General features: G+C 44.8%; 1 protein-coding gene across 2 annotated transcripts in view; it reads right to left on the bottom strand.

Moving 5' to 3' along the window:
• CORO2B (coronin 2B) overlaps positions 1 to 19,649 on the bottom strand; it is a 142,513-nt gene that overhangs the window by 40,783 nt on the left and 82,081 nt on the right. For both annotated transcript variants that reach the window (XM_038420378.2, XM_043493725.1), the window contains exon 2: positions 18,857 to 19,057. In XM_038420378.2, the coding sequence (XP_038276306.1) occupies positions 18,857 to 19,057 (201 nt within the window). The remainder of the gene's footprint in view (positions 1 to 18,856; positions 19,058 to 19,649) is intronic.

Genomic DNA, 19,649 nt, shown 5'->3' with positions numbered 1-19,649 from the left:
ATGTTTCTGATGAAAGGTGCTATATAAGTACAAGTTATTATAACAACTCTGGGCCTCTTTGCCAGATTCCTTAGTTAAAATGGGGCAAAGTTGCACATGTCTATTTCTGGGTTTTTGTTCACTTGAACATTTTTAAGCTACACCTTTTAAGCATCACCCTTATTCTTCCCTCCATCAGCACATACAGAAGTTAATCCTCTGTAAAAATATGTTAGCAATAAATAGCTGAAAGAAACAGACATTTCATGACACTTCTGGACATGTATAAGATTTAAGTGCCAGTCACCACACTTGCATGGCTATAGGAGAGGTAGGTTAGCCACAGATATTACATCTTCTGCCTAACCCTCTTCTAACATGTTAACTCCCTGAACTTTCTTTGGTAACCAGCAAGAAAGCCCCTCCATGCGGACAATTGTTTTTTCTTACTTACCTTCCACTGCAAGACATTTCTTATTTACTAACCACTGCAGGATAGGTCTACAAAGCATAAGAGATGTCTGATCTAAAATATAGCAACAAATGCATAAGCTTTAGATAGATGAAAGTGTTGCACAAATTAAAAACACAAAGCATTGCTGAATTAGTATTTACATTTATTCCAGAACAGTAGCCAAGATCAAGCTTGTTATTTAAAAAGACAAACAAAATCCCTGTTAAATTGGATTCTGTACATGATGGGAAAAAATTCTATCCTGACTGGTAACGAAAAGCCATTCTTTCCTAAAGGTGACATGGTTTAACCAGCAGAGGGTGCAAGTATTTGAATTATGACAACTGTAGCCTGCTGTATGTACTACTAAACAAATAAACACTGGCAACCTACACACTATCCACTCCTATGGGACAATTTAACAGTGTTTTATTTTCACAGTGCTAGAGTGATGCAAACCTGCAGATTATGTCCTGTATAGTTTTAACTCTTCTTATAATTTGACCCAGACACATTTACCCGTAAATACAACAAAGGAATTGGGCATAATATTTGATTTTCCTTTTCAAAGCTTCTGTTGACACAAGGAGCTAAGTTTTCAAACTTGACCTCTTCCTTAGCATCTGCTGGATCCAATGCTAAAATTCAGTACCAACATATTTCAATTTGAGTTCCTCAAATTAGGCGCCCACATACAGAATCAGGCACTTAGCATGCTCTGAATCCCATTTCAGAATTGCTGAATACACTCAGAAAACACTGACTCCTTGCTCAGCACCACTGAGAAAGAGCCAGGCCCCTTTCTGGTCATTGTTTAAATACATGCCTGACTTTATTATTAATGAAAAATGCAACATTTATTATAATACCGCAGATCTTATAGCACTTTTCTTTCATAATCTCAAAGCACTTCACAAAGGGAGTCACTATCATTGACCTCATTTTTCAAATGGGGAAGCTGAAGCACATAGAGGTGAAGTAACCTGCCCAGCAGCAGAGCCAGGAACAAACTCCAGGTCTCCCGAATCTCAGTCCAGTGCTCTGTCTTCTAGGCTATGTTGTACTCGGGTTTGAATGCTTGTGTCCCTACATGTCTAGCTCCTTGCCCTGGAAGCACAATTAGGTAGGCATCCAAGTCATTTCCATCCTCAGTTCCTTGTCTACAGTTGTTTGTGGATATTGAATTAAAGGAGATTTAAGTGTTGCCCAGAAAGTTAGTTCACGCCATGTCTCAATTCTGCTAGTATCACTCAGTAAATACAAGTATCTGAGCCCCCATGCTTAGCATGGACACTTCCATTACTAATCCCGATTGTGAAGAGTGTTAGTATTTAGGCAAATATTGACTTCAGACTGAAAACCGTCATATGCAGTTGGAACCATGGAATCTTATGTTCAGTTTGAGCAAGAACAAACCTTTATGCTATTTCTAAAGGGACGTTGAGGGCAGGATGAATCACTTTGCTCAATGTCTACAATAAATTCTTAAATCACTGGTGTTGACTTCAATGCCAGCACTGGAGCACTTGGTTCTGATTTCGAGCCATCTTCTCTGGTTTTCTGATTGAAGAACATGCAACAGTTCCAAGGCTTCCCAGTTCTCCCTGAGAAGACCTACATGAGTGTGGGTTCAAAAGGCCAAAGATGTAATGTGTTCTGTCACATTTCTGGCACTCTGTATGTGTTTCTACCACAACTCTCTCTTCATCCAGCCATCAACTCTCTTAAAAGGTACCTTGTAGCTGGGGCTAAGTTAACCTCTTTTCTGTGGCATCTTGGTATTCAGTAGCATCTCAAGCATCTCAAATTTGCAGGCTATTTGAACAACAGATGGCATAAATGCAATAAAGTCCTCCTATACATTGGTGCAAGTCTTGAGAAATTTACCAGGTTATGGAAGATGATTTGCACAAGTTAAAGGGAAAGGAGAATCTAGTGGGGCCTGAACAAGCCAGATGGTCTGTGGCGCTCTGAGGGGCGTGAGTTAAATAAATTGCAGGCAGATAGTCCTGGGCCCTCAGCCATGGCAATCTGCTGAGTCAGTATCAGGCTACTTGAGCGAGGTTACAGCACTATGCAGCATCACCTCATCAAAACAGGGTTTGTTTTATTTCTGGCAGCTGGGAGGTGCCTACCACAGAATTATCAATCCCTGCCACACAGTAAAGACCCTTGGGGAACCTCATTCCCAGCACCATGTCCCGCAGAGCTCAGCCAGGCTGAGCTAGATGGAGAAGCCCAAAGGAAAGTCCTTCAGGCCATGGGGTGTGCAAGTCAACCAGCTGCTGCAAAAGACATTTCAAGCCAAAGAATAGGAGTTGCTGCAAGCTTTCCTTAAGTACACAGATCTCTGGGCTGGGAGAGCAGCTGTTGCCGACATGGATGATGGATCTGTGCCTGAGATTCTCTGGTCTAGCGCTATGCGTCAGCTTCACTCAGTTGCCTGTATGTACAGAAATGTAGCTAAGACACACCCTTTATATTTCAGCCTTCCCAGCGGCTGTAGAGCAACTATCACAGTCCCTACCCACCACTCTCTTCGGAGGCACCAGTCAGAGCCGCCAAACTGACCTAAACAGGGATTTAAATAGTTCTTTGCTGCTGATGGCACAAAGCCAACAAGTTTCCATGCTGCAACCTTTGTTCCACTTCCTGCTTGCCCCAAAACAAGAGAGAGTTAACAGTTACGGTCACATAGAGGGCATGCCAGGCAAACGTGGGACCCACATATGAGCTGGATTAGGTTTGCAAGCAGCTGCATTTAGGCCTGTCGGCTTTCACACCTGCTGAATGTGGCCAGATTACCTGCATAGGTGCCCTGAGGCTACAGTGAGTAAATTGCTGAATAAGCCATCTGTCCCTTCTGGACACCTTTTCCTCTTGAACTCACTTTGGACTAGGAAGGATTAGTGCCTTCATACATTTCTGGAAGGCAAGCCCCATGTCATTCCCTGACATTACAGTCATTGCCCTTAAGGAGCCACACACATCCCAGTGCAGGGGATCTTAATTATACCACAGTGTTTGGGGCCTGAACAGTTAATAAAGGGGGTACCTGCTGAGGTAATGCAAGAATGACCCATAAGCGCACAGAAAGGTTCATTGTGACTTCAGTGAGTGGATCAGGATAACAAGCTGTTTTATTTCACTAAATCACATTTCATGCACGCAGCAAGAGAACATTGAGAAGAGTTCAAATGGAGCCAGAACCAGAAAGAACTAATTTTCCCACGAGATGTGAGTTTTTAGGGGTGTCAGATTCTGACCCCATCCTCAATTCAGCCTGAAAACCAAACTAGCCTGAACCTCATCCAGATTCCAAACAGCCTCCTTGGTCCATCTCATTCCTGCATCACTCACAGTGTCAGTGTAAATGGATCATGCATCCTTTGCCAATCCATTTCACCCCTGACCCACAGCCCCAGTCAAGCAGGGTTGGGCAGGTTTCAGCACACAGGTACTTAGACCAGACAGGAGACACACACTGCTGCATGGAAGGGACTCCCATCTGGGAGTGTGACAGCCGCTTCCACACTCTAGCGTGACCAGAGACAGCTGCTGGTGAGCCTGGTGCCTGCCCCAGTGGGCAGGGCTGGGAGTGGTACAGCCATGCTGGAGGAGCTGCCTGGGTTGGGCGCTGGCTCCTGTGAGCAGTGGCCCAACATGCTGCTGCTTTCGCCACTGTGGTTTCTGGCCTGGTCGCTGGCCATGGCCCTGCTGGTCTCGCTCTGCAAGTCTGCGGATATCCGTTTTATTATTTGCACCCATGGATCTAATTTTGTACCTGTGTAGGGCTCTAACTGTAAGCTCTTTGGGGCAGGGGCTGTCTTTCTGTTCTGTGTTTGTACAGCACCTAGCACAAAGGGGTCCTAGGCAAGGACTAGAGTTCCTAAGCGCTATAGTAATACAAATTAATACTAATTTAGCTAATTCAATAGGAGCCAATTCCAGAGCCAGGCATTTATCTCAATGGCTATGCTGTGAAAGAACAACCCACTTTGGATCCAGCTTCCACCCAAAGGAAAATCAGGGCAATGGGGGTTCCCATGGAGGGGGAAGCACGTTAACCCTGGGGCTTCCCCTTCTTTGTTTGGGATGACAAGTGGCCAGAAGAGGCTGAAAAACCTAGAGGTCGAATGGCCACATAACACATTAGGCCAGAAAGAAGACACAAAGTGGCTGGAAGTGGAGTGTTCTCACAGGCCACAGGAATTATAATTACTGCGGAGGAAGCACCGGTATCCAGGCAGGACTGAAGCCTGGATAGTCTTACTGATAGTCTTGCAAGAAAGTCTGTTCTTGAGAAGGACCCAGGCAAGTTTTGCTGATTCATGAGGTTTGGTTCAGATAAGTGTTAAACAGTCAGATGCCATATGAGCTCAACTCCAAGACTCCTGAGGGTTTGACCATCACTATGACTTACCCATTTGGTGCTGTATGTAATCTTGTTTTGGTGTCTGTCCCTCCCGGTATGGGTTGGCAGTAGAGGGAGGCAATTTCCATTACAGGTCCCATCTCCTTTCATCCATTCCTCCTCCCCAAACCAGAGATACCCCTCTTCCATCTTCCTGGACAATTGCCCCAACTCTCCTGGGATTGCATTACAGACGGTCGCAGTCAGCTGTGATTTCTGTCTCATTGCTGGTTTCTGATCTCCAGCTCGGTTTGCTGCAGATCTGCGCTCCCTCCTGCATCGCGCAGTAGCCAGGCAAGCAAACCTGAGCCCAACTGCTTCCTCCCCATCAGCTTGCAGCTGCTTCTCCCTACAGGGAGGCCCCACTGCCTGGCCCGGCTGGATGCAGAAGCAAGAGCAGTGTCAGCGGGATCTTCTGTGTGACATTCTTAGAAGCAGCGCCTTCATCTCTCCTTTGTAAGGAGAAGGCGCAGTCCCAAGGCAATGCTTCTTCCAGCGTCTTTGCACTCCCCTTTGGGAAGTCTCTGAACCACAGATGCACCCAGGACTCAGTTCAGGATTTGGCTACAGCCCAGCTGTGCTTTCAGCTCTCTCCTCTACTTGCTGTGTTTTTAATTTGTATGCCATGAAATACAAACAGGAACATATCTGCATTTCTGCTTGGCCCTTGCCTTTACCAGAACATCAGAGGAAGCCGTGCATTAGCCTCTCCATCCTGCCGCCTCTGGGACGAGAGGTTTGCTGGCATGCTGGGCAAGCATTTCTGCCCCGAGCCAGCACGGACTGTTACTTTTCTGATCTGCAGCATGGATTTCAGATGAGAATTTTCGCCACGGTTTTGTACTGCCCATGTGTTATAATCAAACAGCCAACGAGCCCATTGTTCTTCTTGGTGCCTAAGTATAAGACATCATCTGAGAGTTTGGACTTCCGTTTACATCAGTCCCCAGCCAGTTTCTGGTGAGTGGCTCCTCCTGCCAGTCTGCCCACTCAGTAATAGTATACATCACACAACTCAGACAGCCACACCCCCCAAGGTGCTGCAGGAATCCACTGGGCAGAAAACAAGACTCCAGCTTGCTGCTAATTGCTTGCATAGTTGATGTAGCTCAGCTCTAGCTAACAAAGTCCATGTTAGTGTCAGATAATTGCTTGAAGTTTAGCTAGCACTTTGTAACAGTCAGATAAAATTATAGGCCATTGGCAGTGCTTATTAAAGATTTCTACTGTAATAGTGAATGCCTCAAGCACACCCCCAAGCTGGGTTCCGTTGTGCAAACATGACTGACAATCCCTGTCCCAACAAGCTCCTTGCTGCATAGTTCAAGGGCTTGTCTACACTAGATTTGTCCCATAACATTTCTTTCCTATTGCCAACATTTGTCACTCAATTGGTGGGAGTGCTAGAGCAGACTAGCCACTGGCATTTTAGCCACTGTGGTTAAAACATTGGTGGAGCCTGTCTCTGCAAGAGCCCCTACCATTGCTGATGCTGATGGGACTGCATCTGTGATAGCAAAGATGGAGTCTGTCCAGTGTAGACAGCCTGGCTTGTTTCCCCTGGCACGCCCACTGGGAATCTTGTTGGTCTGAACAAGTTTCTTGGATTTTAGTTTTGCCTTTAATAAAGATTTTTTCTTTTCATGCTCTCAATCCTTTGCCTGGAATTAGAGTTCTGTTAGATAAAGATCTTCCAGTAGCACAAACTAAACATCTTCTATCCCTTAAAGAGCTCACGAAACAAAATCCCATCCTATTACAGAGCTAGCAATATATCGGTTACACAGTTCTCCCAGATCCAAGAGTTGCACTCATTGAACGACATATCATCTGAACTGTTTAGTCAGGGCTCAAACTGGCACACGCACTCCTGTGCCTGTCTACTTTTATATAAAGCACAACGGCAAAAGACCTAAGTACTGACGGAGCTTATTCTTTCCCAGCTGTGCTGAAACAAGCATCTACTGTTAGCTGCAGGAAGGCAGCGAAAAGATGAACCATTGAGACGATCATCAGGACAGTCCCGTGAAATGTCATGCCCACTGCTACACCACATTGTTCTGCTTCTGCCTGGCATAGCCAATTCATCCCCACCCATTGGAAATGCCATTCAGTGCCATGATACCATCAGATTACTTGTGGTCATGACACCATGTGACTAACAGCCACAGGACTCTGGGGAAGAGCTGGTTTCTAACTCTTCGGAGTTTCACACAAAAAGCTTTTAGAAACAACTGTTCTCCATGGGGAAGATACAGAGTGGCCCATTATGCCTGGCTTCCATTCTCCCCATCTGTCCTTCCAAGGACGTTAACACATGGTACAGTCTCCTCTCTGTGTACATGGGCAGTGCTCATTATTACTAATAAGAGTTAAGTATGCACAGACAGAGAAGAATATAAACACCTCCCTATTTCAGTTAATAGCTGCATGCAAGGTATTTACCATTCTTCTGCCTCCACACAAAGGACTACTTTTTATAGGGAGCAGAATGGGGCAGGGCAAAGTATCAACTGCATTTCATTATTGTCTCCCTTGATTTGACATTTTTTATTCCAGGGTATTTATGTGGGTTACAGCAGAAATACATTGGATGCTCTCTGATGCTGTATACAATCATTAATACACCTTAACACTGGACTTTATGGTAGGAGAGGTGCAAGACTTTGCATGTTGTAAACAGCTTACGTTTTTAATAATTTATTTTGCTTCTTGTTGCTCTCTTTGCCTGGGGCACAGCAATCTAGTGGATTAGGCGTAAGAGTGGGAGACCGGAGACCTAGGTTCTAGCTCCAACATGAGTCATTCTGCAACACTTCGGGCTTTTCTACACCTGCAGCACTGCAGAGGTGCAGCCGCACTGTTATCGCTGCACCACTGTAGCACTTAGCGAAGTTGCTACCTACTCTGACAGGAGAGCTTCTCCTGTTGGCTAGGTACTCCACCTCCCGGAGAGGCAGTTGCTATGGAGATGGGAGAAGCTCTCCTGTTGGCATAATGCTGTCTACACCGCGAGCTAGGTCAATATAACTGTGTTCTCAGCGGTGTGGAGAATCCACACCTCTGAGTGAAGTAGTTATACCGACCTAAGTTTGTAGTGTAGACCAAAACATAGTCACTGAGGGCCAGGTTTTTGAAGGTGTTTAAACACCTAGCTCCCAAATCAAATGGGATTTAGGTGCCTAAATAGTTTTAAAAATCTGGCCCTTAGACTTTCTCAGCCTCAATTCTGAGTCAGCAAATGCACATGGTGATAATTATTTCCCTTTGCGGTGTGGCTGTTGTGATGTGTGTGTGAAGGACCATCCGTGTTTGCTCTGATCAGCCAGTTTTAGAGGTCAGAATGTAGGACTGCCTGGCTAGCAATCCATGTTCTGTCTGTATTAGATGTCTCTGAGAATTCCTTTTCACCACATCCTGCTTTTCTGGGCATTAGTGACCTAGGCCTCCTGGAATATATTGTAAGATTTGGTTGACTGTCACAGTCCTTGCAAGTTTAGATCAAACTAAGGGGCTTCAGAGTTTAAAAATCAAAGTGGAACACAAACAACTTCCCCAGAAATATACATAAATATACATAAATATTCTTGTATATACACAAATATTCTTGTTCCTAACTTCAGAATGTGCACTCCAATTTCCTGCCTTAGGTCTGAAGGAAATCTACAAAACCAGACACGTTTGAGACAGATCAGTTCAGCTATTGAGGATTTATGGCTGCACAAAAAACATTTTTTGCTAACAAATGCAGGAAAGTTGGGTTCTTTCACAATGCACGTGTTACAAGAGTGCGCTGTGTCTTTTTATATGTAAATAGTTAATAAGACCAGGTGGTATGGTATGTTGTGGTAGCCGTGTCAGTCCCAGGCTATTAGAGAGACAAGGTGGGGGAGACGATATCTTTTGTTGGACCAACATTGCCTTGCCCACCTTGTCTCTCTGGTAAGACAGGGTGACAGTAGATGGGGCTTGTGAAGATGTAACGTCGCTCCCAGGTGTTACAACAAAAAACTTGCTATGTGTTGCCATTGGCTTTCTCTGTACAGCTCTTCCCATCGTGTCAGAAGTAAGACAGAAATCTGCACTAGTTCTTCCTTGTGGCTGACCAGAGGCATGGAGGGCAGGTCTACACTTAAACCGTTGCACTGGTAAGAGGTGCACCATGGCAACACTTAAATGAAGCTGCTCCTACGCCAACAAGAGAGCTTATCCCATCTGCAGAGTTAATCCACCCCTGTGAGAGGAGGTAGCTGTGTGGACAGGAACAGCTCTCCCACCGACATAGCACTGTCTATCCTGGGGGTTAGGTCGGAGTACCTGCGTTGCTCAGGGCTGTGGATTTTTCACACTCCTGAGCAATATAGTTATACCGATATAGGGCTGTAGTGTAGACCTGGCCTGAGTTCCTGCAGCAATGGCTGTGAGCAATCTTGTGATGCAAATTCACGGGAATGTCTGAAAACTGGAGCTCCTTCAGGGCCGCAAGGAGAAACCGAGGTGGCTGCAAGACTGGACAGAGAAAGCAGGGCAATTAACCTGGGTGGCTGCCCTGAATGCAGCAACTGGGAAGGACTGAATCACAATGTGCTCCAAATTTCAAACCTATCCACCTCTGACTGGAGACTGAGCGAGCCTCAGATTTGCTAACATTATGAGATTGTAAAAGAAGGGTTAAAATGGAAGTTGCTATGTAGCCTTAACTCTAAAATGCCCAGATTTCCACCACCCTTTCCTAACAAAAGCAGGAACAGACAAAAACACTTGGGTCCCAATTCAGTAAAACACTACACATGATGCCACCACTTTTGATTCTGTCACAAGTCTTGGGACATTTGACTTTTCTCTTAGCACCCCAGCATCTGGGGCCACAGGATTTTATCAGAATCTCAGCTTTCATTTTAAAAACATTTTCCTAGCCCTCATGGTTGCTGAGAAAACTTGAAAACTTGAGCCAAGTGCACCTACAGGTTCAAAAAGCCAGAAGGCAAATAAACCCACAATTTTATTATTTGTAAAAGCGCAGGATTTTAAAGCCAATTCTGTGACTTTTTGGGCCTGATTCTTGATTTCTGAGCAATACTAACTTAAGCACATGCTTAGCTGAAAATATTCAAGTCAATGGGAGTTAAGCACATGCTTAAGTGCTTTGCTGAACTGGGACTTAAGTCATTTTTTAAAATATTGGTAAAATGAACATCACTCATTTAGTCCTAAAAAGCAATCTGCCAGAGAAAGCTTGAGACTTCCTGAAAGAGCTCAAGGAGTCAAGCTGAACGAGGTCACAGCCAAACCACTCATTCAGAATCTTTATTAGAAGTTGGCTACTACTGGCTGACCCTAAACCAGACTCTAAACATATCCCTTGAAACAGTTATTCCGTAGTTGATTGTGAAGAAGTCAGCTGCATTACTCATTATAGCAACAGCGCTTAAACCTGTTTAATATCCAACGGATGATATCTCGCTTAACAAACATGCTACGGCACTGGGGAAAATATGGATGTTTTAGTTGCAAGAGAGCCAATCACAAAATCATGACACATAGCACAATTATGTCCCCCCTCCATCCCCCCGGTAAGAAAAAACCTCCAGGAGGCACCAATTCTGATGTTTCACTTTTGTGCAGATAGTAAAAATGGAACCCTACCCACAGCTTTCCTATAATTTGAGCAATTTAATTTCCACCCCATTATTGTCCTCCGTATTGGTAAGGTTGCAAATACTTTTTTTTTTCTTTTTGGAAGAAAGAGTGATGCAGCATGAAATAAAGGAGGCTCTGCTTAAGTTACTAGCAGTATTAAAGGTTAGGTCCTCTCAATGAGCTCTCCAAAAAAACACACAAAGAGGTTTGACAGTCCAGCAGAGGGCAGTGGCACACAAATACCAGCTAGTATGTTACACAACATAGAGAAATAAGGTGAGCTCAAGAAAACAGGAGGGAGGGGGGCAGGGGAAGGAGGGAGTTGTTTTCGTGTTTTTAAAAAGAAAGATTTCCAGGATTTTAGCATGCACTGCAATAAAAGGAGTAATTAACATTACTTTAATATGATTGGCACCTAATGAGAGAGAATTTATTTGAAAATGTTAAAGATGCAAGATATCATAAACGTGTGATATCTTTCCAAATTAAATATATACATACAGAGAGAGAGAGAGCAGCCAGTGTCTTGAAGATGTCTAGGTGCAAATGAAATAACAGTCCATGCGTCTTCATGGCACAGAGAAAATAGGTCTATTATATTAACAAGACTGTGGTCCAAGCTGCAATTTATTGCAAAGACTGTGCCTGGAAGTGAAAATTAACCAAAGTGCATTTCTACCCATTGCTTTTGGATAGCAAACGACTGGCTCATTTTCCTGAATTGTTTTCATGTGCAGAGTTCCCCATAACAATTCCTCTGCACTGCAGTCATGGATACACTGACCCTGCGAATAAACTTTGTCTGCCCTTGTTTATTCTGCTCATGCTAACAGAGACAGAGATAGAGCTATTGCTGAGTAGGGCACACACACATGTTCTCCGTATCTCTCCTCTTTAACTGAAGTAATCTGTTTGGATTGTATTCTTGTGTCAGTGCCTGGACGATAATGTGGATAAGTGGACAGCCTTTCTGCTTAGCTTTTCTTTTCCTTTTCGCTCCAGCACCAGAGAGCATGGGCGCTCTCACACCCACTCAGAACAAAAAATGATAGTGCGTGTTTTATAGTGGTGGGAGAGCCTGGTTCTGTAGGGTCCACAACACTAAAGAATTTGCAATCCTAATCAGTTTGATGATGCAGCAATGTGGAGAAGTGTGAAGTGAGAGGATGCAAAATGGGATGTAGGAGCAGGGGGGAGACAGGGTGGTTGTGTTTAAGAGACAGATGGAAGGACATGGTAACATGAGGAGAAGATAGATTGCAGGAAGGAAATATCTACTGAAAGAAAATGTAATCCTGTATTATTGCTTTCCAATGTAAACAGCCCTCTAGAAGCAGCTAAACATTCATATTCTTATGACACAAACACTCAAGAGTGCAAATAGATTTGTCTAATCTACATGAAAAATTATGTAAATTTATTTATTGAGTTCCCCAAGGTCTTAGCCTGACTGTCTACAGTTAAACTATTAGGCTACCTCTCCCCGCTCTTAGTTATGTCCAGTCAGAAGATCTAAGAGTTTTTATTTTAGGCAGCAGCAAATTTTGAACTTGGCCATTACGGAGGTTGCAAACATCTGACAAGGAAGTCTAGGTTTCTTTACAAGCTTAGTTTCTTTTGGTTTCCATTTGTTAGATGAAGTTGATCAGGGCTTTTGAGATGGAAGTTGCAGGAAGCGAGGGGAGAGGCCAATGGGGGGAAACCCCAAGGATGGGTTTCTGAAGAGGAAAGAATAATTCCTTCGGAGGAGGGGCAAAGGGGCCATGGAGACCCACTGATGATTACCAAGGAGATGAGGGAGGGCAATAGAATGGGCAATAGGTCTGGGACCACGTATTTTGTGCTAAGTAAGAAGTTGAAGTGCATTTTTTGACTGAACATGCAACAGTTTAATCCCCATTTGGATGGGTGATGAATAGTGCCATCCTACCACCAAGAGAGAAGAGCAATTCTAGCCAACTATGATAGTACACAGGTGATCAGGGTAATTTCAGCTGGATAGCAGGGAAACCCTGGATAGCATGTGAGTAGTGCCTTCCATTTCTGGTTCTGTGTGAGGCTGGGAGAAGTCAAGGTCAAAGTTTTCAAAATTGCCCTCTGATTTTTTTTTAATGGCTGAGATTTTAGCACCTGGGGGCATCCACTGAAGAGCAAAACCAAGGCTCCTGCACTGCTACATAACACAATCTGTAGTAAAGACAAGACTGGTCAAAAAATGGTGTTTCATGAAAAAAAATTTAAATGACAAATTCCTTTTTGGCCACCCCGCCAAAATACCATCAGAAATTTTTAATTTTTCATCAAAACAAAACATTCAATTTGAATATAAACAATTTTTTTGGTTTGTTTTCAGGGTTTCGGTTTCAATTTGCCTTTGTCCTGACTTCTTTGGTACATCTGGCCACACCCGCTTTGGGGAGCTGGCAAGTCTTTTGCAGATATTCTACGCTGGACCTTTTCTGTGTTTCAAGTTGGTTTGGTGAGTACGAAGCAGGTGGGCTTGGCTCCTGTGTAGAACACGAAGGCAGATTTTATAGCAAGTTTCTGTGATTTCTGGTATGCAACAATGGGAATATATGGCCCAAAGTATGCAAATGTACTGTAGTTTTAAAACAATTTCTAATGCAGAACAGTGCACAGGAACAAAAAAAGTTAGGAGCAAATTAAATCCTGGAGTAGATCTGCCGTATCTAGGTTACCTTGATTATGTTTCACTAAATATGGATGAACATTAATTAGCAGGCTGCTTATTTCCAGAAAAAATTGGTTTACTCTTAATGAACTAATCAGATTCTATTTTAAAAAATGATGAAATTATAACATTGCACTAAGGAGTCCATATTCAGTTTTCAATATTTCACCAAGCTCTGTTCTGATAAGAATGAACGAAATGATTGTCCTGATATTTAATATTCAAGAGGACTTCTAAATCTTTGGTGAGGATTCCTCCAGGTATCGACTGCAACTAATTTAGTGTACTATCTGTTCCTAATCCATTGATCCCATGTTGGATTTACCCAGAGGTGAAAGTAAGCCGGTACGCCCCGGTACAGTGTACCAGCAAGAGCCGGTGCGCCGTACCGGGACTGGCTTTCCCAGGCGGCAATTTAAAGTCCTGGGGTAGCGGTGGCGGGGCTCCACCGGGGATTTAAAGGGCCCCAGAGCTCCAGCCACCGCTACTGACCCAGCCCTTTAAATCCCCCCTGGAGCCCTGCTGCCGGAGCCCTGGAGTAGCGACGGCGGGGCTCCGGAGGGGATTTAAAGGGCAGTAGCGGCTGCTGGAGCTCTGGGGCCCTTTAAATCTCCGCCTGAGCCCTGCTGCCACAGCCCTGGGTAGCAGTGGCGGGGCTCTGGTGGGGATTTAAAGGGTTCCAGAGCTCCAGCCGCTGCTAGCGCCCCGGGCCTTTAAATCCCTGCTGGAGCCCTGCTGCTGAAGCCATGAGTAGTGGTGGCGGAGCTCCGGAAGGGATTTAAAGGGTCGGGGTGGTAGCGGCTACCGGAATCCTTTAAATCCCTGCCAGAGCCCTGCCGCTGCTACCCCAGGGCTTTGGGCAGCAGGGCTCAGGTGGGGATTTAAAGGGCTCAGGGCTCCGGCAGCTGCTACCACAGCAGAGCCCCAAGCCCTTTAAAGCTCTGCCAGAGCCCAGAGCCCCCGGGGTAGCGGTGGCAGCCGGGAGCCCCCAGGGCTCCTCAGTGATTTAAAGGGCCCAGGGCTCGGCTGCGGTAGCGGCAGCTGGAGCCCTGGGCCCTTTAAATCGCCCCCAAACCCTGGGGCTCCCAGCCACCTCTGCAGCTGGTAGCTCGGTGGTGATTTAAAGGGCCCCGGGCTCCCAGCCGCCACTACCGCAGCTGGAACCCTGGCCCTTTAAATCAAGATTAAAGGGCCTGGGGATGTAAGGCCCTGCCTCTTCTGGTTAAGGCCACGGCTCTTCCGGTTGAGGGCACACACCCAGTTCATGACTCCGGCATACCGGTAAGTCCTCTAACTTACTATCACCCCTGGATTTACCAGAAATAAAAAGTGTTGGCAACAAAGGGTTAACAGCTACAGATTTACAACTGCTCAACATTATTGGAGTAGGGTTGGCATATTCATAATTACAGGCTAAAAAGATTCAGTAGCCGAAACACTGAATGGAACAGGAAAAATACATTAGTCCTCGTCTCTGGCTTAACACTGTTTAGTTAAAGCTACTTAGTTTTAGAATATTAATAAGATTCAAGCTATGCACTGCAATTAAAATGCTGATTACAAGTCCCTCCATCTGCAATTGATTCTACGCAAGACATTAAAGACATAGTCACAAAAGACCTGGAAAGTTTACTGGAGAAAATATTTTTTTTAAAACAGAGCGATAGACTTAGGAAAGCAGTGATGCAAGAGTTCAGATGTGATCTTTTCTTACAGCCAAGAGCAATATTCAGGGAACATTACATCCCAGTGGCTGGCTGGTCAGGAAGCTTTCTATCCTTGTACAATCTACACAGCTGAGTGTTATGTTCGTTATGCCAAAAGCCAGAAACCTTTACCCAGTTTATTTAATCAAATCGTCCCCACGTACTTGGGACAAACTGAAAATTGGGGTAAAATGATCTCAGTTAAGTTACTCCAAGACTGAACATGGCATAAAGCTAAGGAGTTGTTCAATCAATGTTCATGATCTTGAGCTGCACTCAGTTACAAGGACAAGTAGATTTTGGAAACTGTCCAGCCTGAAGCTTATTGATCATGCAGCAAGAATCCTGTAGGGTTTCCATATAATTAATCCTTTGACTTTGTGGGAACTACAGGCATTTTAAAATGGTTATTTTAAAAGCATACATTATGTATAGATATCTTCCCCCACTCACATACCTCCCTTCGCTTGCATTTCAGTTCAATCTGTCACAAGTCTGTTAACTGATATTAAAGGCAAAATCCTGCTTCTCCAATAGAAGTTGCACTAGGTGTTGTGGAGAGGAAAGCAGAACAGGGGACTGGCGGCATGTTTGTCACAAGAGCCATGCTAATGATGCAGGATAGGATGCCTCGGAGCACTGCAGGGTAGGCAAGTCACACTGGGCAGCAACACGCCCATCCTCACTCCTTAGAAATGAGTAGCACATCCCTGATCAGCACATGCTGGAGCTAAAAGCACACAAGGTAACACCTTGCTGGGCACCTACCATTCCTCCAGCCAGAGTACCTTGCCCCTGTGGGGCTGAGATACACTGGTAAGAATGTTACCAAGTCTCCTTCACCCTGGGCACTTGATTTAGCCCAGTGTATAGTAGGCCAAGGTTGAGCTACTATTCTGATGGAAGCAAAGCAAACAAGATTAAAGTATAAGATTTATTAAGTCTCTTCACGGTTATTGAAAGTTGGGCTGTTCATGTCACTAGCAAACTACTACCTGTCAATGTTGCACATACAAAAGTGTAAGAGGGCTAGTCTACACTGGCAACGCCAAAGCGAGGGGCGTAGCTCCCACCCCTGAGCCAGAAAGTTGCAGCAATGTAAATTGCCAGTGTAGACAAGCCCTTAAGAAACTGCATTCCAACCCAAGGTAATATTTAGTGAGTTTATCTGTGACATTGCAACCATACAATACATTCTTCCAAGAGGCACAGCAAAAGTGGAGAGCAGTGAGTCAGCCACAGCAATGGGTGTTCAACCATGAATGACCACTGGTGACAGATATTACTTTTTACCCAACGTAGTATATTCCCATCCGTCCATTTCTGAAGAATATGCTGAATGACCAGGAGTTTAAAATTGCATGATCTAGTTTATTTTCAAACTCGAGTGAACAGCCGAAGTAAGTCTCAGGGGGGAAGATAAAGTGCAAGGTTATCTGCAGAAAAAGATGAATACTCCAGTAGCTTTATTATTTATTAAATGTAGGTGCCATTCTTCACATATAAAAAAGTGCTTTACATAGATAACAGCCAGTTATGGACCGCATAGCAATAAAATTAAGGGGAAAACAAAAGCATGAATTGGATTTGCTTTTCAGCCAAGCCAGAGCTTGCCAGTCCTTAGAAGAGGAGGGCCACCAAACAAAGGATGAAGCTTACACCATGTAATGGGTAGTTCAGTACCAAAAGAGGCCAGATTGTACATCAGATCATGAACATTCAAATACTGGGCACTATAAATACTCCTGCAAGTTGATTGCTCATAAGTTTCTAAGGGTAGGTGATAAAAACTTAAAATAAATCTTCAGTTTAAGTGGGAGCTGTCAGAGCATAAAATAAAAGCTTAACGAGTGTGATGTGAAAGTGACAAGCAGAACATCGAACAGATTGGAGAAGACAAGTAGAAGCTATCGGGAGGATGACAAACAGAGTGTTATAAAGGCACAGTAATCTCTCCACCAGACTATGCTGTGAAGATTTGGCAGCAGGAATAATGACGCCAAGTAGTTAAGTCATCAAGACCTTGTGACAGACCTAGGGAGGGTCGAAAGGAATACTCAAAACGGTATCCAACATTTTCACTACAGAGACTCTGAGTCAATTTTTCCTTCCCATTAAATCTATATGAAGGATTCAACACTGTCTGAATAGGAGCTGAGTCCATGTGGAGTTGGGCTCCTTCAGACTGAGAAAGGGAGCTGCAGTTTTGTCCATGGAAGAGACAGATGAAATTGATACCCATCCAATTGCCCAGCTGTGACTGATTCATGGCACCAGTTTAAAAGGGTCAATTAAATTTTCAGAAATGTCATTTACAGAATCCCACAGAAAAGACTTTATTGTCTGAATTTCCTAGAGAAGAGGGAAAGGAGTAAAGATATAATGTAGCTCTTAAATTTTATATCAGTTTTATTGCCCTCTTTAAACTTGAAGAGCACATCCAAAGAAACCTATTGAGTTTAGAAGAATGATGGAGGCTACCTAACAAGGTACTGCCCCATGGCAGCACTTCTTAGTGTGCCTGACACGGCCCATGGAGCCTTGTGAACTGGGCCCTGTAGCTGCAAGGCACATTAACGGAATGTGGATGAGAAAAAGGAGCAGCTTGGATACGTATTCACCCCAAACTAAGGTTGCCAGGTGTCCAGTTTTCGACCAGAACGCCCGGTTGAAAAGGGACCTTGGCAGCTCCGGTCACTACTGCTGACGGGCTGTTAAAAGTTTGGTTGGCTTGGGGCTGGCAGGCTCCCTACTTGGCTCCGTGAAGCTCCCCAGAAGCAGTGACATGTCCCTTGGGTCCTAGATGGAGGGATGGCCATGGCTGGGAACTGTGGCCAATGGGAGCTGTGGGGGCGTGGAGGCAGTGCACAGAGCAGCCTGGCTGCGCCTCTGCCTAGAAGCCGAGGGACGTTGCAAATTCCGGGGAGCTCCCTGAGGTAAGCACCGCCCGGAGCCCACACCCCAAACTCCTCCTGTACCCCAACCCCTGCCCCAGCCCTCAGCCCCCTCCTGCACCCAAGCTCCCTCCCGTGCCCCAACCCCCAGCCTTGAGCCCCCTCCCAGAGCCCGCACCCCCTCCCATGCCCCAACCCCCTGCGCCAGCTCTGAACCCCCTCACAACACAAACTCCCAGCCAGAGCACCCTCTTGCACCCCAAACCCCTCATTCCCGGCTCCACTCCAGAGCTCACACCCCCAGCCAGAGCCCTCCCCTATCCCCACACCTCAGCTCCCTCTCCTGCATACTGAACCCCTCATTTCTGGGGTCTCGGAGAAGAGGTGGGGCAGAGGCAGGGCCTCATGGTAGGGGGCGGGGCAAGGGTGTTCGGTTGTGCAATTAGAAACATCCGGTCAAAATGACAAAGGTCAACCGGGTACTTGTGACATGACGGGGTCAGTAGCCACCAACTCCAGTGGCTAACGTTACATCCACCACTCCACGTTACCAGGCACAACACAGCTGAGAGACAACTGACATTTGTGATTTCGGAAAGACACTTTTCCTGGTGTGGCTCCTGCGTAGCAGCATTAGCACCAGCTCTGTTGGAAGAGTGCTAGGCTTTAGGGCCGAATCCATTGGGCTGTTGCTGAGGCAACCTCCTCTCTACTTAAGTGGATTATTTGCCTGTTATTAGTAAGGACTAAGTAATGCTCGATGAAGACCTCTGTATTGCAATCTTAATGCAGATATGGACTAAAAGATACAAAGGGACATTAGAGCAAAGACCTGTTTGCATACAAATGTTTTATTTATTCCTAAAAGATCTAGACTAAAGATACAATTCATTAAACTGGCTTTAAAGTCTCACTTCCCTAAACAAGAAAGCCACAATTAAAAAGATGAAATACCAGAGATTTCAGCCTGTTACAATGGTATTAAAGAGATTCCTGGGATAGAACGCGTGTTTTAACAGCTGTGTTTTAAGATTACCACTGAACTTCAATCAGGTTTGTTAAGGAAAAATTACTTACTTGTTCCAGTGGAATGACAAGAAAGGACCCTCCGCCAGCACTCTCCGTTACTATGGCGAGGAACTTGGCATTAACAGCACAGAAGTGGTTGTCATGAACATTCTTGGTAATTGGAATCCCATCAAAGCAATGCTCTCGGTTCGCCACTTTCCCATAGACATTTCGAAACTTTGAACTGCGATACTGTGGACGCCATGACATCTGTGGAGCAAATGTATGAAGATTTTTTACAACAGTCCAGTCTTCATAAAGAAAGAGAAACAAATGCCACAAGTGACTTCTACATTTAACCTGCATGGTCACAGGAAAAAAACATTGAGTAGTTTAAGTCCTCCCTCCTTGTCATTAGGAGATAATATGGTTTAAGCCAGATCCTGGTTACAAATCACCAAATACTCTGGACAGGTTCAGATCCTCTGGTGAACTTTACAGTTCAGATGCATCTCTACAAGAAGGGCAGAGTTGTAGTCAGGAAATTTCTCTCTTTCCTTCTACAGAGATCTAGGAAAAGAACTTGCAAGGGTTGTTGGGAAATTGTTTCAAAGATTTATTTTAAAACAAAGGAAGCAAAGCTTGGAACATTTGGATTGTCATCTGAGGATTAAAAGAAAGCTGGGTAGCTAACCAGCAGGCGATCCATACTTTGTGTTAATGAGCTGTCTCATTCGCCTACTCTTCGCAAATGTACAGAGAACTATTCCCAAGCTAACGACATCACTAAAAAAAAAAGCTGAGAGTTGCAGTTAATCAAAGCCTGAACACAGATACAATAGTTTCACATTTATATAGTATC

This window comes from Dermochelys coriacea, chromosome 10 (assembly GCF_009764565.3).
Source record: "Dermochelys coriacea isolate rDerCor1 chromosome 10, rDerCor1.pri.v4, whole genome shotgun sequence".
NCBI lineage: Eukaryota > Metazoa > Chordata > Testudines > Dermochelyidae > Dermochelys > Dermochelys coriacea.
This window is presented reverse-complemented; position numbering and strand designations above follow the sequence as displayed.